This window comes from Xyrauchen texanus, chromosome 28 (genome assembly GCF_025860055.1).
Source record: "Xyrauchen texanus isolate HMW12.3.18 chromosome 28, RBS_HiC_50CHRs, whole genome shotgun sequence".
Classification (NCBI taxonomy): Eukaryota; Metazoa; Chordata; class Actinopteri; order Cypriniformes; family Catostomidae; genus Xyrauchen; species Xyrauchen texanus.
In genome coordinates this window covers 6,560,750-6,580,321 of record NC_068303.1, presented here as the reverse complement: position 1 = coordinate 6,580,321, position 19,572 = coordinate 6,560,750, and the positions used below count along the sequence as shown (strand labels likewise).

The 19,572-nt window shown below is 38.7% G+C and overlaps 1 protein-coding gene across 1 annotated transcript; it reads right to left on the bottom strand.

Annotated features, from left to right (window-relative positions):
- Window positions 1-5,370: 5,370 nt before the first annotated feature.
- LOC127622367 (matrilin-3-like) lies at window positions 5,371-19,138 on the bottom strand. Its single transcript, XM_052096451.1, has 9 exons — window positions 18,940-19,138; window positions 14,989-15,564; window positions 13,928-14,053; window positions 11,201-11,416; window positions 10,794-10,946; window positions 10,445-10,570; window positions 8,645-8,743; window positions 5,959-6,028; window positions 5,371-5,866 (listed from the first exon to the last, which is right to left on the bottom strand). The coding sequence occupies exons 1-8, from the start codon at window positions 19,100-19,102 to the stop codon at window positions 5,973-5,975; spliced, it is 1,515 nt and encodes a 504-aa protein (XP_051952411.1). The 5' UTR covers window positions 19,103-19,138; the 3' UTR covers window positions 5,371-5,866; window positions 5,959-5,972.
- Window positions 19,139-19,572: the final 434 nt, after the last annotated feature.

Below are 19,572 nucleotides of genomic sequence, written 5' to 3'. Positions count from 1 at the left end.
AAAAATAATTTAATCTTCTTACTATCATTTTTTCCATCACCTTACATAATGTAGATGTAAGAGCAATTGGCCTATAACTACTAGATTTTGTTGCATCTTTACCTGGTTTTGCTACTGGTATCACGATTGCATTTTTCCACTCTTTGGGTAAGGTGCCTTCACTCCATATCTGGTTATATACATCCAGTATTACTTTAATGGCTACATCCGGTAAGTTTTTTAACATACTATAGCTTATCATGTCTCTCCCTGGTGTTGTATCCTTTGAATTACTAATAGCAATTTTTAGCTCAAAGAGATTAAAATCATCATCCATGTTACTATCAATTTCTTGTTTTTTCTTACAAACATTCTCATACATTTTATTTAACTCTTGTCTTCTTTTTAAAAACGCATCACTCAAGTTTTCAATACTATGGACTTTAGCAAATGTTTTGGCCAATATTTCTATCTTTTCTTTATCCGTTCTGGCCACCTTTCCATCTTCCTCAATTACAGGAACTTGTTTGTGAGTATTAATACCATTCATTTTCCTTATCATTCTCCATACCACATGCATTCCAGTCTCTCTCCCAATTGTGTTACAGAACTCCTGCCATGCTTTCCTCTTTGCGCTTTTAGTTACCCTTCTTGCAGCTGCCCTTTTTTTCTGATAATCTATTACTGTATCTTGAGTTATTAACCTTTTTAAAACCCGGAATGCCTTATTCCTTTCTTTAATTGCCACGGTCCATTCTTCAGACCACCATGGAACATTTTTCTTTCTTTTTCCATTGCCTCTTATTAATGGAATAGATAGGTTCGCTGCTAAAATAATTTCACTTACTACTTTTTTATATCTCTCCTCAATACTCCCTTCCATCTTCATATTTTTGAAATTTTCTTCACACAACACACAAAACTCCTCCCATTTTGCCTGTTTAAATCCCCACCTTGCACACTGGTTAAAACTTTGCTTTTGTACTGCACTCTGAATCTCACAGACTATAGGCCAGTGATCACTGCCCAAATTATCCTCTTGTACGCTCAAGTGCACTTACCTGCTAATGCAGCTGATGTTACTGTGAGATCCAAACATGACAAGCCGCCTTTAACGATATCCATTCTTGTTGATTTCCCATCATTCAAACATACTAATGAGTGTTCTTCTATAAATTCTTCTACAACTAACCCATTATTGTCTGTACTCTTACTACCCCATAGACCATTATGTGCATTAAAATCCCCACATATAATGACTTTACCCTGTGACTCACCCATCACATCTTCTAGAATACTATTATTTATTTCTTTGCATGGGTTATAAAAGTTTGAAATTCTAATTCCTTCATATCTCCCCGTTACTTCTATACTTACACATTCTACATTATTACTTGTGTTTATTCTCTTATATATTATATTTTCTTTAATAAATGTTGCACACCCGCCCCCTCTTCCAGTTACTCTGTCTTTCCTCTCTACTACATATCCATTGATCTTAAAGTCCAAAGAATTGTTTAACCATGTCTCTTGAATGCACATGATGTCTGGTGTCTTTTCCATTTCTGATATATGTTTTTTAAATTCTTGACCATTTGCTATTAAACTCCTAGCATTCCAATGTAGTAGTAGGAAAGACATCGTCCAGCTAAGGATTATTACTCTGAGTCATACCCATGGCAGCAGTTCCTTCCTCCGCTTTCAAAATCCCATGCACCTCCTCTGCTGAAACTCCTGTTAACTTGAGAAATTTATTAGCACATCCTACGATAATCCTTAATTTATCAGATCGCTTTTCCACTTGTGAAGTGCCATTCACCACCGCACAAATGAATGCCACAAAGTCAATTTTGTTTACTGTGATATGCAGATCTGGCTCATTCCTCTCGTGATTCACTTCTCTCTGAGAATAGGATTCCATCCTTTTTCCTGGCACATTATTTACCTTCGGTTCAGCTTTACTTTTGTCTTTTACCTTACGCATAGCTTCTGCATATGTTAAATTTTGCACAGTTTTTATTTTTTGAACTTCGCGGGCTTCTTGTTGTACAGGACATCCTGCGTATGCTGCGCTATGTCCACCGCCACAGTTACAGCCTTTAATCACTATGCCCTCCTCACACTTGCCATATTCATGTTCCCCCCCACACTTTACACACCGCATTCTCCCTTTACAAGAATTTGCAGTATGTCCCATCCGTTGGCACTTGAAGCATCTCAAAGGTGGAGGTGAACTCTCGCACCAAGAAGCTAACAAATCCTAGCTTCACTCTTGCGGGCAAATTACTCCCTTCAAACAGAATCATCACACTCAGACTTTCACACCTTTTGTTGTCTTTCCACATCTGCAGTCTTCTAGTAGAGATAACTGTGCCTCCACTTAGATTTCCTTTAATATCATCCACACTTACATTAAGAGGTACTCCTGAGATAACCCCTCTGACTCCATTACCTATTTCTGTGCATGATATCTTTCCTCCTGCCAGCGTTTTCATTTTCAGAATTTTTTGTTTTTGCTTTTCATCCTTACATTTAATCATTATTCTTCCATTATTTAGACAAGCTACAGCTTTCACAACTCCTATCTCTTTCTCAATTGCTTTTGATAATTTAACAGGATGAGTTTGTTGTTCTGACTGCTTAGCAAAAGTAATTAGGACCTTGATTTCTCTTTCCTCTTCTTTATCAGCTTCACTTCTCGTTTGTTTTACTTTATTAATTGCTCGTTCACAATCAGATCCATCACCCATGCTGCTCTTTTTCTTCCTTTTATTATACCTTACTTCTTGATAATCCATTTCTTGTTCATTATCGTCATCCGATGTTTCTCCCCACACTTTCCTCCCTTCCGTAAGAGCCTACGTCATCTTCAGGCGAAATCTTGGCTCATGAATATTAATATTCAACTGTCTTTGCAGTGCCAAAGATTTCACTCATGAATATTAATAGTCCTACTGGAACGTCCAAGGAGTTGGGAGCATTAAACAAGGAAGTTAATTAATATTCATGAGCGTAGATCTTCCGCTGCCTGTTTCATGTAATATAAAATACGAGCGCCCTCTTCTGAGTTGGAATGTAATAATCAGCTGTACGTTGATGAAAATTGCAGAGACACACTAACTAAATTAATGTGATGTGTGTTTTTCTTGCTAAGGTGGATCACATTCATTATAATGTAAAAAGAGAAAAGGTTTAAAAAAACATTACTGTTAAGTACTGAGGTATTAAAGGTGTACTCAGTACCTTTTGTCTTTGCGTCATTTTGGGCTGACAACTAGCGGCTTGGATGCAGTACCATTGAAAATCAATAGCATTCAGTTTCAGATGCTATTGTAGAAATTTAGCATTCACAGTCAGCCATGGACAACCCTTTAATCAGTGAGTGATAGTGTCAAATAACAGGACGGTTACTGAGATTAAGAGAGTAGTATTCGACTGGTCATGTGATCGTAATATGGCAGCCCCCATGTGTGGACCTCTCCATGTAGAATAAAACAGCTTTTAAAAGGTTACTGACATGACTGGAGTCTTCATTTTAATATGAGTGGTCCTGATTCCTACATATATTGCAAAATTATAATTCATGTTTTTAGGAGTTAACATTTTTAATGAGGGAAAAATTACTGAGTACACCTTTAATATCCATACTACTGCTGTTTAGCATAGATTTAACATTTTTAGCACTGAGGTAATATTGGCATTTAGTTTAGTATCATAAATAGACTTTTAGTTGCATTATATAAAATTGTATAATCTTTATAATCAAAGTAATGTACAAGTTAAGAGATGCCTGACAAAGGTGCATGACAGAAAAGGTGTTTTTTTATCAAAAAGTGTTGCTATTTTTATGAATAAATGAGAAATAATATAACTGTGTGTGGATTTATATCTTTACTTTAATGCTTAGTGCTTAGATCCAGCACCTATTGAAAAAATATTGGATGTGCGTGCATTTTTAGTAAATAAAACTAATCGATATATAAATATAAATTGAAACTGAAATTGGAAACCTTTTCATTTGTATTAACCTTATATCTCAATCTCAAATCTTGAATATGTGGTTGCATTCTTGGATGTTGGAAGCATATTTTTATTACTTGTAAAACAAATGTAAATGTCTACAAAAGACATGTAATTCACCTAAAGCAACGTGGCGCAGATATTCACCCTCTAAGATCTCTGGGTATGTCAATATGTGCTGTGTTTCAAAATACAATTTTAATGCTGCACATACCTAACCTTTTTATCTCTAGTGACCTGCTGGGGAATTTCTCATCTCCATGCATACCTGTGAGGATGGGATGTGAAAATCTTTACTAGACTTTCCTTTCACCAAGAGTCTGACAGAATAGATGGTTTCAGGGTCCAGTGGTGAGAATATGCACACACAGAGAGTGCTTTGAATCTGAAATAGAGATAATTTATGACCATTGAAGTGAGACAGTCAAGGTTCTGATGACATTAAATACTGGCTGAGGTGTACTTCTAAAGGGTTGCGAATGCCTTGCATTGCAATCATAGATCCAAGGCTTTTTAGAGGTGAACTATTTGATGTGCACCAAAGGCGCCTGGCCTACCTCACCCACGTCTCACTGAACTTTAGAACCTCACGTTTTGACTCACAGATGGATTTTTTGTATGGAAAGTACAGCAAGAGACATAGAAGACCTCTGCTCACTCAATACAAAAAATTGGTGTTTGCTGTTAGAATTAACATGCCACATTGAAGTCTAACCTGAGCAAAGCAAGCACTGAGCAGGCAGACTGGAATCAATCACTCCGTCTCCTTCCATCCAGATGAATACCTTCTCTGTTTGTTTTAACAGGTGATGGAGAAATATCAGTTGATATGGTATGGAAAACACTCTAAAGACCTGCCAAATTTCCAGGGGCTATGAATCGATTCATAGCTGGGATTTGGGATGAGAAAATGGTTTTGATGTTGTCTCTGTCTGTCTGTGTGCGATGAATAAATTGTATATGTGTAGAATGGAATAGTTGAACGTTCTCACCAATTATATAATCCCGTTTAGTCTATGGCTAGACTAAAGATCTATATTGATTTAGGCACATCTCACAGTGGTAGCAGAAAGACACCTTCCTGTTACCCTCCTATATTTTGTGTAACGATGACACATACTAACAGTGATGATTTATGTTTGCAAGGGACGCCTGCACTGTCGAGCCACACATAGTGTGTTCTGAAATGAATGCAAACATTACAAACTAGACAGACTCTGAAAACACTTCATTAAAAAAGTTTTAATTTAATGAATATCATTGGCACAATTCATAAAGATTATAGACATTGCTTATTATAGATGTTTATGAACTAAGTATATAATGAGACTCTAGATGAGGTTAAATTATAATTAAGTTATTTAGGCTAATTTAAAACAAGATGAAATAAACAGAGAAATTATTAAAAGAAAAGCTTACACACAGCAAAATAGATTACAATAGATATATAATATATAATTTGTGTATTTATCTGAAATCTCTAAAGCAGAATACATTAAAAGTACTAATAGAATGGATTTCTTTATTTATATGCATAATTGATATATGTTCTAATGACAATTTCTGGGCAGAAAAGGCACATCATTACACACTCTTTCCAACCCTCCCTATGAGATTTAATGTTAAGATTCATTACTATTTGGAATACCATTAACATTATTTTGGATCATTAATATAACAAACAGGTTGATTCAAAACAGCACTTATGAAATATTGGAACATCATTTGAACACCATCCACAGTGATCCAGAATTTGTTTTTAAGCCATAGGGATGTTCATGAGATCACTTTTTTGATGCTTTGTTGATGAAGCAGGAAAGAGAAGCCACTCAGGTAGGAAGCTGTCAGCTCACAGAACATGTTGACCCTGATGAACAGAAATAAACTCTCAGGCTTGATGTGTTTTGAATTATTGTATTTAATCAGTGAACAAAACCATGTCAGAGTGTCAACACTTACCAAGAAATGCTCCGTTACACACGTCCCAGCATGTTTTCCATTTGCTCGAACTTTCTTGAGAGAGCAGCTAGTAAAATGATCGTTAAGGTAATATATTTCTAATATCTTGGAAGATGGACCAGTAAACGATTCTTATTATAGTAATGCACTTACAATGGATTTCTATGAAGCAAGGCATTCCAGAGTTTCTAAAAGCATGCAGCTTGTACTATATTTTTGTTATATGAAAATAATACTTAAGCAGCAAAGTTGTCAAATCATCTCACTGTGAATTCGGCAACAGTACGTCGACAATACTTGCGCAAAATGTGATCTGTGCTTACTGAAATTTTAAGCGCTGCCCCCAGTGGCCGAAATGGGAACAGTTTTTGAACTTTTTTTGAGCAGCACCCGATGATGGAGAGAAAACGGCCAGGTGGAGCAGAGAGGGAAAGGACAAAAAAAAAAGAAAGCACTCCAAGAAGAAGCAGCAAAATGTTGCAAAATTACTGACCTGTTCAGGGCTTCAAGTGCAGGTCAGATTCATCTGTAAATACTGTACTTTTTTCTTCGTTAACTTAGTATTGAACTGCGAGCAAATGTAAGCGTTAGCGCCCGTCTAACGTTACATTCGTGGAGAAATCAAAACAAATGAGTGCACACAGAAAACTCACAGAAGAAATGTACTGAGGTAAAAAATCTAATTGTTGTTTTTTTATTTATAACATATGATTTAGTTTAACATAACACGACTAAGGGAGCTGTTTTGCTGAATATTATCACGATTGAAAATGTTACATTGAATTTATTGTTCAATAAACAAGTAGCGTAGTTAATATTTATTATTAAGTTACTTACATTTTAGACACAAACCATATTAACTGTTTTTGTTCTATTTCACCAACTAAAATAGTTCCAAAGGAAAGCTACAGCAGCGCAGTGTTTTGTTACTGAATGATTCAGCGTTTTGAACGAATCTTTTGTATTAATGACTCACTAATTAAGACGGTCACTTGCCGCCACCTATTGGCGGTTTAGTTTAATGTTTAAGTATTGTATTTTTTTTATATTCAAACATTTATTTAAAACATCAATCTCATAACATTATTTATTGCAGTTGTAATTGAAGTGCACAGGACGTTATGTGCAGACCCATTTGATATTAGGACTGCTTTACTTCTAGGTTGGTTGTTTATGTTTTTATGTTATGGTCATACTGTGAAATAAATGTAATTTGGGGGAACCAAGGTTGTCCGTGTTTCTAAATTTTATTTGGGTGCATAGGATGGCCTGGATGGGTGTAGGATTTCCCGGCCTGAAATTTTGTCCCAGTCCGGCCCTGCTTTGGACTGACCTCGTAGTGAAATCGGAAGCAGTAGGTTGACATTTCTTTAGTTAAAATCAGTCTGTGCTTTACCGAAATTCGAAACACTGCCCCCAGTGGCCAAAGAGATAGATGTTGTTGAGTATATGGGCACGTGTTTGTTCCATTTTCCGGGTGAAATGTCCACAGAGGGGCACCAAAAGTAAAGCGAGTTGTTTTCAGCTCTAGAGGCTGTAATACAGTGAAAAGTAATGTATATTTTATAAAACTGTACCCCCTTTCCAAAACCTCATACCTAAACTAACCATCAGTGCAGGAAGAATGTACTGTTAGAGGGAAAAATGCCACCTCCAATTCCTGCTTGTCACTGATTATTCAAACGCGATTACTTCCTAGTTTCAATGCTGGATTCAAAACTGTTGCTGCGTCCGAATATCCATTTTTCCCTACTATACAGTATGTCAAAAACAGTATGCCAATATAGTAGTATGTCTGAATCCTCAGTATTCATAAAACAGTAAGCAGGAAATAGCCAGATGACCTACACTTTACTATCCCATAATCCTGCTGGAGCTGAGGAGGATGTCATGTTCAAAACACTGGATTTAAAAAACAGTGGTGAACCACAAGTTCGACGGCTTTCTTAGCAGTAAGTGTGATATATACCAAGAAAGTTGTTGCTTGTGCTTAAATGGTGGTTGTTTAACAAAACAAGAGTAGTTTATATTCGTGGTTGTTAATATGTCATATATTTGGGTCAAGCGACAGTGCCCACGTCCCCAGAACTATTCATACCACTCACATGCATACCTAAAGTACGTACTGTTTTACCAGCCGAGGAATGCGATCTTTAGTCTACACAGTACATACTCTGAAAGTATGCTATTTCGGACACAGGGTGGGTCTCTTAAGCTGCTGAAGCAACACGCTTCCAGTAGCGCCACAGGGGAAGGTAAACACATTTGAACCCATGCAAAGATGTCTGATAGGAATTGCGGCTTGTCAGTGAATAGGCATAGGCATAATATGAATGACCCTAGGGTACTGAAACTCTCGGAAGCAACATGCAGACTTCCCGTGTGATCATGGAACATGGGCTAGTGTGAGATCCAGTTTCTGGGTGAACTGTCCACAGAGGGGTGCCAAAATCGAGTTGTAAAGTGAGTTGGTTTTAGTTGTAAGTGTACCAATGATAAGTAATGCAAACTTTATGAACTCTCCCCCTTAAACCTAAACCTCACCATCAATGTGGTAAATGTACTCTTGGGGTGAAAATGAAACACAATTTGCGCACAACCTTTAACATGCGCAAGTTTACTTCCCGGGAGTTTCCAACACCGCTGACACAACATGCTATCTTCAAGCAATAACCATTAAGGATATGTTTGGCATTGAGGTCCTGGATGGAGGTTTGTGTCTGCCTCTGGAAAGCCAGTCGGGCCTCACACATGCAGGGGTCCTGAACTACTTCCACCTTTACCTCTTCATATCACATTCAAACAACAAACATCACAAAAATACCTTGCACAGGATTCAGAGTAATTCAATTAAGAGTGATAATGGATCAAACTACGTTTTATACCCCAAACCCCAAAGTGAAAGTTGTTTTATAAAATACAAAAATTTGTATTATAAAATAGTGCTATGTAACAATTTGCAACACAGCTTTTGCAATGTTGTTGTCATTTATTTCTTGCAACATTGTGTGAGTGTTACATATAGTAATGGAGGTTTCACATCTATGTTGAATCAGTGTTTAACTGATTCAACATGTCAGAATTTACAATAGACACAGACAGATGAGGTATTGCCTTATGATCACTGCACAATTTTAGAGCCTGAATGTCTATAATTTCATTGTGGTTGCTTGCATATTCTCTAGATAATTCCCTAGATGTTAAATTGTTAACATCATGACAACAATGCATCTGATTTCATCCCGTCTGCAAGAAAACTATTCAACTTAGGAAAGTAAGACAATGAGTACTTTAAATGCACACCAATATGCTGATATCTTCCTGTGGCAGGGCGGAGGACGGGGCCGGGTCGTGAATATACACACCCGGTCCCTTATCAGGGTAATTAAGCCTCCGAGAGGGATAAAGGCCGACAGGGTGAACGTCCGCCATCCGCGAGGGGTGGAGGGAAGTGTCTCCCCGACCGCCTGGAGCGGTAGGGCCACTGCCAGGGGCGGAGGAGTGTCCCCACGAGTCACCGAGAATGCGGAGGGGCGTTCTTTCCGCCGGGGGTCGCGAGTCTGACTCTGGTCCGCCTGGGGAGAAGCGGTTGTCGTCCGCCTGAGAGGGTGGAGGAGTGATCGAGGACCATGCGACAGTGTATCAGAGAACCGGCGAGTAGGTTTTTTTTCATCCCTCTCTCTCTCTCACTGCCGCTCTGCGTTGGCCTTTTCCCTCTCGTTTAAATTGTACAGTGTTTTTTTTGGGGGGTTACTACACTGTTACAGGAAGTACCCCCCATTTTAATTATTTCTGTTTCCCTCCCCTTGTCCCCTCCCTCGTCCAGGTAGATGGGGATGACCTCCCGGCAGACCAGGCTTAAAGCACGCCCTCCCCCAGGGAAGGGGGGGGGTATACGTCAGGCCGGGGGCTCCCCAGGGATAAAGGCCGATGGCAGACGATGGTGCGAGAGAGAGATCGGTAACGGACATGTCCGTCATGTGTGTGTGTGTCATTTGTTTGAGTTTGAAATTAAACCATTATTTATATTGAAAAGCCGGTTCTCGCCTCCTCCTTCCCATTGAACCCCTTTACACTTCCAAAAATTAGCTTAATAAAAAAATCAGACAACACAAGAAATTGATTTACATTAGATCTTAAATCATCGCATTACACTCTGAAAATGTTAATAGTCATACGCACATTGGATAAACCAGTAAGAATGGCATAAATCCATTTATGCCATTAAAGATTTATAAATATAAACGTTTACTACCTTACCCGATAAAGAAAAGCCATTTAAGGCCTTTAAAAAACCACACACGTTGCCGGGTTATGAAGCATAATTGGTTTAAGATTGTGCATGTAAACTCTCTCAATGCCCACCAGTTATTTCCCACCACCACATTCAGAAAGTAATTTTAAAGCATGTGGTGAAGTGCATGATTGCAGGAAACACATGGTTCATATATCCACAGTTGAATAGCCATAGCCTATGAGCTCTTACTTGTTTTAGAACATGTTTTCTTGTCTTTCTGCAGCACAAAACCTTGCTGGCACTCACAGTGATAGGAAGAGTCATCGTTGATGCAAATGTGTTCACAATCATGGCCCAGTGCACAGTGGTCCAAACCTGCAATAAGTTGAGCTTGAAATTCTAGAGCCCTGAAGCTATCAAACAATCTCTATTTTCTTTACCTGTATGAGATTTAGCTGCAAGAATGATTGCAATTTTAAAAAACATATAGAAATAATCCTATTTCATAACAGCCAGCTACCAAAAAAACAAATACCTATCATAAAATGGTATGAAATGAGTCAATACCATTTATGATGGTCTACAAGAGAAAACTCACTGGCACTACCATCGCCATCATTGTAACTGGCTTTGAAGCATGATCTCTTGTCCTGCATCAAGACAAAGCCAGGGGGACACGTGCAGTAATACGAAGAACCACTGGTGACGCAAGTGTGTTGGCAATCGTGGCCGAACGCACAGGCATCCACACCTGAAACAAGCCATAGCGGCAACCAGTAGATGTCACAGTTATTTCTTAAAGCTAAATTTTTTTTCTCCTACACAACTTTCAAAAAATGCATATAGGAGGGACTAAACTGGCAAAAAAAAAAACAATGGCTCATTCCATTGTGATCAGTAAATCATTGCTCATGTAGTAAATCCACGAATGATGCTTTATATAATTTCACATCATGAAATGGCATGAATGAGGCCATTTATGATTGTTTACATTACATAACTCACTAGCACTGTCTTTGCCATCTTCGTTGCCACCACGGTTACTGTTGCGGTCAACCTTTCGTACACTGTTACCATGGGCATAAGCACCAGCACCTCTAATGGAGCATGATTTCTTGTCATCGTTCAAGACAAAGCCTGAGCGACACTTGCAGTAATAGGAGTTATCACTGCTCACACAAATGTGTTGACAGCTGTGTCCCATTTCACAGGCATCCATATCTGGAACAAGCCATATATGTCACATAACATGGACAATGTGTACACAGTCATTTCCTTAAAATATACAAAACAAATACTATTTTTCCATTGCAAGCTTTGGAATCTCAAAATGTCATCAGTTGAGTCCATAGTAGACAATTATAGTACCATTAATGTAAAACAATTACAGCATTATGTAAACAATACAGCATTCCAAATGTTTACTTGGTCTTTCTACGTAATAAACCAATTCTATACTATTGTTGGAGTTTTGCAAATAATTAGACCTCCAGAAGTAGTTCTAAAAGGGATAGTTCACTATTGATTAAGCAGACTTGATCATTGGGTCTGGGTTGAACTTATTTCTCAGGCTAGTCTTCCCAATACACTCATCCAGTACATCTCTACGTGTCTAATTTGCATCATCTGAATACAAGCTGAACTGTGTGTAAAAATTGGGCAATTGTCATCTGTCCCTTAAAGTGACAGCAAAACTGACACTGATGTTGTTGCTGTACTGTTTTGGCAATATCATGGCAGAAAAAGAATGTCCATGGTAGTTCAACAGTGATTGTTGGGTTGGATCAGTGGATAGATCCCAGAAGCTAGTGAGCGTGATTGTAGGACTAAAACGTTACATTGCACACAGGGCTGGACTGGGAAGAGAAATCGGCCTGGAATTTTACATAGCAACTGGCCTAAAAGTTGAGCGGTGGGGTGTTGTTTGCTGTCGTTTTCTGCATATCACGGTGCCGTTTTGCGGCCCGTTCTGCATAACACTGTGAATCATTTTAGCTTATCACGGCCCATTTCGCTGACCCACCGGCCCGCTCGTTTCTCCCAATGGCCAGTCTGCCCCTGATCGTCCCAAAAGTGCGTCGGCCCACCCGAAAAATGCCCGGTATGCCAGATTACCAGTCCAGCCCTTATTGCACACATATAGTTCAATTACAGCTCTGTTCCAAAACCTAGTGTGCTGCTTACAGCATGATAATGCATCATAGATGCTGTCCCAATGCGAATACTGTTCCAAAAGGTAGGTAGGAACATTATGCTGCCTTCTAACATAGCTAATTTTGGCCAAAATCTGATGCAGCATCAACTGAATCCTTCATGTATAAGGCAATGACAGTGCGGCATGACATGCGGAAACATTGATCCAAGTTGGCTGAGTTGAGAGAAATATATTTGTTTTTAATAATTACTGCAAGTATTGAAAACAATAAATAAATCAAAATAAAAGTAGACTATTTCACCCAATATTTGTTTTTGCTAAGTACTTTTTATGCTTTCAAGGCAAGTCAGTCCACTATTTTTCCATAGCTAATGTGTCAAGCTAATGCACATGGGCATTCTTGAGTTGACTGACAGGCGATGTCTGTATCTAAAAGTTGATTGGCTCTTTTATCTGTAAAGGGGGACTTTCTTTTCTACATCTAACATATTGGTTTTTTTTTTTACGTTCTCTTTATTACATTTTCTTTCTCTCATAAATTTTAATACAAGTGCTCCGTCTTGCTAAATAGTCTCTGGTATCGCTTTGTTGGCTTAACAACATGCTAATATCAGAGCCATTGGAATCAATAGTCAAGTTTCCCATATGCCTCACGAAAGAGCACTATTTGTGTGACGCACAGAGATCTTATGTAGAGTGTTTTAAATCAGTGACTTGTGCTGATGTTGGCAGTAGACAGCAAGGCAGCTCACTAGACTTTTGAAAAGAGCCTATATCATAATGTAACTTGCAACTTAGCACACACAAGATAAATTAATCATATATCGGCATCATATGATATCAAGTCATACAATCAGAACACATGTATACTTGATTAAAAGCTGGCAAGCAACTGCTAGCTAAACCAGTTAGTCAAAGACTATTGCAGACAGTATTGTTGAAATGTTAGCATTTTAAATCACACGGCTTAAATTAGTCATTGTCTAAGGAAATCTAATATGTTAGTACTAGGGCTGTCCATTGAAAACATTAATTTAGTGCGATTAATTACACAATAATATAATGCATTAAAAAATATCGCAATTAATCATGCACCTTGACCCGTATGTAAATTCCGTAATGTACCATAAAATTTAATATTTTTCTACCTTCGGAACAATTCAAACTTGAAATACTTGTTTTACAGGCCGAGTCAACAGGGGGCAGTGCCCCTCAACAAACCTTAAAAATCGCAGCCACAGAATGAGAGCCGGTGTCCCAGGCTGAGTTCGGAATTCCGTACTACCCACACTACTTGTACTTCATAACTTTATGGCAGAAGTAGTAAGAGTAGTATGCAATTCCTACTCAGCAACACATTGTTCTTCACAGAATTTTTATAATAATTTTAATTATGTATTATTCATATTGAATTATCGTTATTTGGGGGCCTTTCTCAGCAAATACTGAAATATGTGATTAATTGGGAATATATTCATGAATCAGCATGTCATGTTATTAACTCGATTGACAGCCCTAGTTACAAAGTATGTCTTCAAAATCTAAGTAAACAGTTAGCACAATCTGCTGGCTCTTACGTTTTAAGGAACATGTTTTCTGGTCTTCATTCAAAATATAGCCATTCCGACACTTGCAGTAAAAGGAGGAGCCACTGCTGACACATATGTGCTCGCAGTTGTGTCCCATGGCACAGGGGTCCATACCTGGAACAAGCTTTCATTACTCGGCTGGAGTTATAAGGCCACTCTAGCACTAGCAAAAGCAGGTTCATGGGCAAGCAACTGTCAGGATTTGTTTCATTTTAGCTTTTATTTATGATTAATAGGCATTTTTTATGGCTGTGATGCATTGAGCGGGACTAGGTTGGTCATTCCCGCTGTGACTGTCTGTACTGAGCCCTTAGTTTGCAACTGTAAGCTGTAATAGCATTTATTTTAATACACTATAGTGACTTGCTGACAGCCGGACTAAGCAAATTGTTTGTACAGGCAAGGCATAGCTTGCAAGCACTTGCAATAGCACTTAGCACTTGATTGAGCAATTTTAATGTCCATGAACAAAGATTGACTCTTTTCCTGAAAAAGACAAACATTTGAATTACCCACAAACAGTCAAATATTCAAAGATCTCTGCAACACAATATGATCTGAAGTTTCTATGAACAACATATTTGAAGTACACTAGTCTTAAAACGACTGTGAAGACATTGACAATATTAAATTCTGAGAGCATTCCATTCAAAGACCTTCATTCCACAAAAACAGGTTGCAAAGCACATACATTAGATGATTCAAAGCATTCAAAGGAGCCAAACATAAAAGATGATTCTTTGAATGATAAGTAGGCTTATTAAGACTCTCATACTGAAGATATTCTTCAGAATGCTTTGCGATCCGACGATTCACACTTCTGGAAAACAAGAGTTTTTACCTTAGAGGCTATAAAGCCATATCATGATCACAATGCATTTTGGGATATAACGCATATTGGGATGTAAACAATATTTTAAAAATTTGCTATTCGTGCCAAACTGTTTTCCAGAGAGTGAACCATCACCTACTCCCAAGGATTGAAATATATTCTGTAAAAAGGAAAGACAGAACTCAGCCCCATCTCCCTTTTTTGGCATACACCCTACCACACAACGTCTCCCGGAACTTCGAGGTGAGCTTCTCGATCACACCATACGTCTCCACGTAGAACACATGGTCCTCAAGTGGATTGCTGGCCATGAGCTTTAATGAACGCATGTCAGCCCTGTCGACTCCAACCGCATAGATTTCAATCCCTGAAGCCCGTGCTGCAGCAGAGACCTCCTCTACTTGGTCTTGAGGTCGCCCATCAGTAACAATTATGGCAACTTTGGAGATGTTCTTCGATTTAGGCCTTGCACCTGATTTTTCAGTGAAGGCTTCATCCATGGCTTTCTTGATGGCCAGACCAGTCATGGTGCCTGCTGCCAAGGGCTCAATGCGGTTGATGGCTTGCTTTATAGTGTCTTTTGTTAGATGGTGTTTCAGCAGGAACTCGATTTTGACCGTGCTGGCATAGTTCACCACTGCAACATGCGTAGCATCTGGACCGATATCCAGAGTGTCCACCATGTCAGCCAGGAAGATCTTGACCTTCTCAAACTCACCTGGACGTACACTACGTGAGCTGTCAATAATGAAGACCAGGTCCAATGGACGGCTCCTACACTGGGAGTCTGTTGCTGAGATTTGAAAATAAAATGTTAAGCCCTTTGTGTATTGTGTTGCTAATAGCCAATATTATATAATGAAGACTGGTGTATTAGTTAATGAAAGGATTAGTGAGACATTAAGAAGCAGAATTAGAGTTGACGGTATGATGGTGTTTGCAGGTCTTTGGTTTGACCCAATAGAAATGTAGACGTGAGTAAAGCATACTCTTTTGCATGCAAATGCTAGAGGAACAAGTTCTCCTGGTAACTAATTTGGGCTTTTCCACTGCACGGTACAACTTGACTCAGCTTGCTTTTTTGGGGTTTTCCACTGTGGATAGTACCTAGTACCTGAAACTTTTTAGTACCACCTCGGTCGAGGTTCCAAGTGAGCCGAGTTGATACTAAATGTGACGTCAAAATCCTGCAGATCACTTATTGGTCAGGGAGAATCGTCACTACCATAGTCACTGGATTTCCGACACGCGTCATCAACCCGCTAGTTTTGAAGTTAGCAACAGCAATAACAGTATAATTTGATCACGCAAATTTCGAATTGTGAAAAAAGAAATGGCTGTGCGCAAAATCATGCCATGGTCAATAAACGAGGTGCAGACGGTCCACTCGTTAGTGATGAGCGAAACGAAAAAGTCTCTCAGGAAGTGTCTCAGCTGTTGGCCGCACATGGCTACCACCGGACCTACCAACAGTGTAGGGAAAAGGTAAAAAAACTTAAAGTGACTACAGAACCATCAAAGAAAAGTGGAAGTGGTTTGACCAAATGGACGCTATCTTAACCGGTGAGCAATGGGAGGGAGAGCACCCTGGACTCAGCCACGAAGGAGAATGGTACATTTTGTTATGTTAACTCTATACTCTGCTTGAGAGCTTCACTTTATTTAGTTGACCAGCTACTGGAAGCTTGCTTCTAAAACAACCAGGCCAATTTAACTGTTACACTTGTGTAAAATCACCATGCAACAACTGCTTTATGCAGCACAATGAGCTAGTAGCTAACAGCTAGCGGTTGTGTTACTTTTTTGGTCAGTTTGTGTCGTGTTTAAGATGATGTCACGGCAGTAGAGGCAGCACAACTATGACGATCAGCCTATAATCCCACCCACATTGAAGGGAACTAAACTGCAGTGGAAATGCAAGCTCTGAAAAGCAGTAGAGTTGAGTCGAACCATTATGTGCAGTGGAAAAGTGCCTAATGAGGTTTTTTTTTAAGCCTGATATGATTCTTATGTAGAAGTCCAAATATATTTTGGAATTGAGTGTCTTGATCTAGCCAGTAACTTTGTTGATGGATTTTCTGGAACTACACTGAAAAACAATGCCCATCAGTTTATGGCATGGAATTAATCACTGCTGAATAACTAGCATGTAGGACCACTATCTTAAAAACATGGGGCCTTGACCTCTATTTTGAAAGCAAACTAAAGCATTTTAGAATTAATTTATAGAATTATCATCTGTGTTACAAAATCATTGTGTAATACTGTAGAAACCTATAACATTTCCAAAGATTCTGCATTTAGTTTCCGATTAGTTAGTTAATTTAACATGAATGTCCTTACTTCTAAAATACATTCCATAGGAAGACTCAGCAAGATGACATAAGAATATTTTTATGCAAAAATACTACTCAGTGTGGAAGGTCTTCTCACATTTATGATACAGTTTCAGACAAATAAGTCAGGAATAAATGGGCCCTTAATGTCATTTTGCTTAGTCCACCTTTGAAACAAAGAAATGGTGAGCTCACTACTGCTTTTATATAAATAGATGGAGGGAAAACTAAGCAGCAGAGTATTTAATGGAATTATACCTGTCCACCCTGTGATGGCTATCTTGGCATTGACAGTAATCCCGTCAGATGCCTCTGATTTAGATGAGGTGGTTTTATGTAATGGTTCTTCTGCTACGGTAGACATTTGTGGGAATTGGGTTGAGGTGGCCTGATGATGTGGCTCTTGTGTCAGAGTGAGAGTTGACATGGATTTGGGTGAGATTCTTTTAGGAAATGGCCTTCGAGTTTAGGTGAACTTTGGCAAGGATTTGGGTGAAGTGCTTTGGGGATAAGTCTCTGGTGTCAGGGTTAAAGTGGTCAGGTAAGGTACTTTGATATAGCTCATGTGCAAGAGTGACCGTTGACATGGGTTTGGGTGGCACCCTTTGATGATATTGTCTTTGAGAATGGGTCATCTTTGGCCAGGGTTCAGATAAAGGGCTTTGGGGATATGGAAGGTGGATGTTGAAATGGGTTCGAGTGGCATTTTTTGAGGATATTGCCTTTGAGAATGGGTAAAATCTGGCAAGGGTTGGGTTGAAATACTTTGGGGATATCCCTCTGGTGTCAAGGTGTAGGTTGGCAGGGATTCAGGTAAGGTACTTTGGGGATATGTCTCTGGTGTCAGGGTGGACACTGGCAGGGATAACTGAAGATCCTGACCCGTATTTGCATGATTTTATGCACTGCTGCCACATGATTGGCTGATTAAATAATCGCATGTATGATTGTTGGTGCCAGAAGGGCTGGCTTGAGTATTTCTGTAACTGCTGATCTCTAAAATATACTCCAAATGGTGACAAAAACAACAACATCCAGTGAGTGGTAGTTTTGTGGACAGAAATGCCTTGTTGATGAGAGAGGTCAACATAAAATGGCTAGACTGGTTCAAACTGACAAAATCTATGATAACGCCGATAACAGCTCTGTACAATTGTGGTGAGAAGAATTGGCGTTGCCAAGGGTTGGCATGAGGGGGATCCACACAATAATGTGCAGGTGCTTTTAATGTTGTGGCTGATCAGTGTATGTATGCATACATTCATACATACATACATATACACACACATATACATACATACGTACACAAAAAAGTGAATGGTTACTGAAGCTGACATTACGCCCATGATCCCCTTTTGTGTTTCACAGAAACAAGTCATACGGGTCTGGAAAAACATGAAGATGGGTGAACTATCCCTTTGAAGCATGTAGTTCCTCATTTTTAACCATTTTAAAATACATGCCACTCAGATGTCACATAAGTGCTTTAAGCATTCTTGCACTTCATGTTTAAATGTGGATGTATTTTTCATCTGCCATTAAATGCACTAGATATGTTTTTAATGCAGTGCATTTCACTGGACATTATATTATTCATGCTACATAATGTACAAATCATTTTTGTGCCATTTATATTGTAATGCATAAATGAAAATAATGAAAAAGATAACGTTGCTTTACAGTCATGCAGTTTAAGATTAATAAAAAATGAAATGTGAAAAAAACTAAAAACAAAATACACCATAACAAAATCAATTACTTAAATATGCCAATTTAAATGTAATTCACTGGCAAAGTAACTTCTAGAAGTGATAAAATGAAAAGAAACCTACCTGCTGGGTTCAATGTCCTGTGTGGAAGTGCATTATTTCTTCTTTGTGCATAACTTTGGGCTAAAATGTCAGATGGATTTTGAAAATCATAGCATTGCGAGGAATCCATCAGCAGAACAGTGAGGCAATATACCAATACCAAACTCCCAAAGAAGGACTTCATTGTTTCTCTGTGCTTCTCACGTCCAATTCAAGTTCACAATTTGTCCTTACGTCCAACTGACACAAGCATGCTTTCAACAGCATCATAGACAGCCCATATATAGGGCTGAGATGAAACGTGTCACATTTCTATCCAATCAAAAGGCACAAGGTGTTCAGACAACTGAGGGAAGACCCACTCAAAAAGCCAAAAATATGAAATATGAAAGTGTACAATAAACATTTTAAGCCATGTAAGATAAATGACAGTTTCATTTGGTCACACATATACAATTAAAACCACCTGCCTAATATTATGTAGGTCCCCTTTGTGCAATCAAAACAGCCCCAACCCACATCTATAGCATTCTGAGATGATATTCTTCTTACCACAATTGTACAGAGTGGTTATCTGAGTTACTGTGGACTTTGTCAGTTCAAACCAGTTTCGCCATTCTCCGTTGACATCTCTCATCAAGCCTTTTCCGTCTA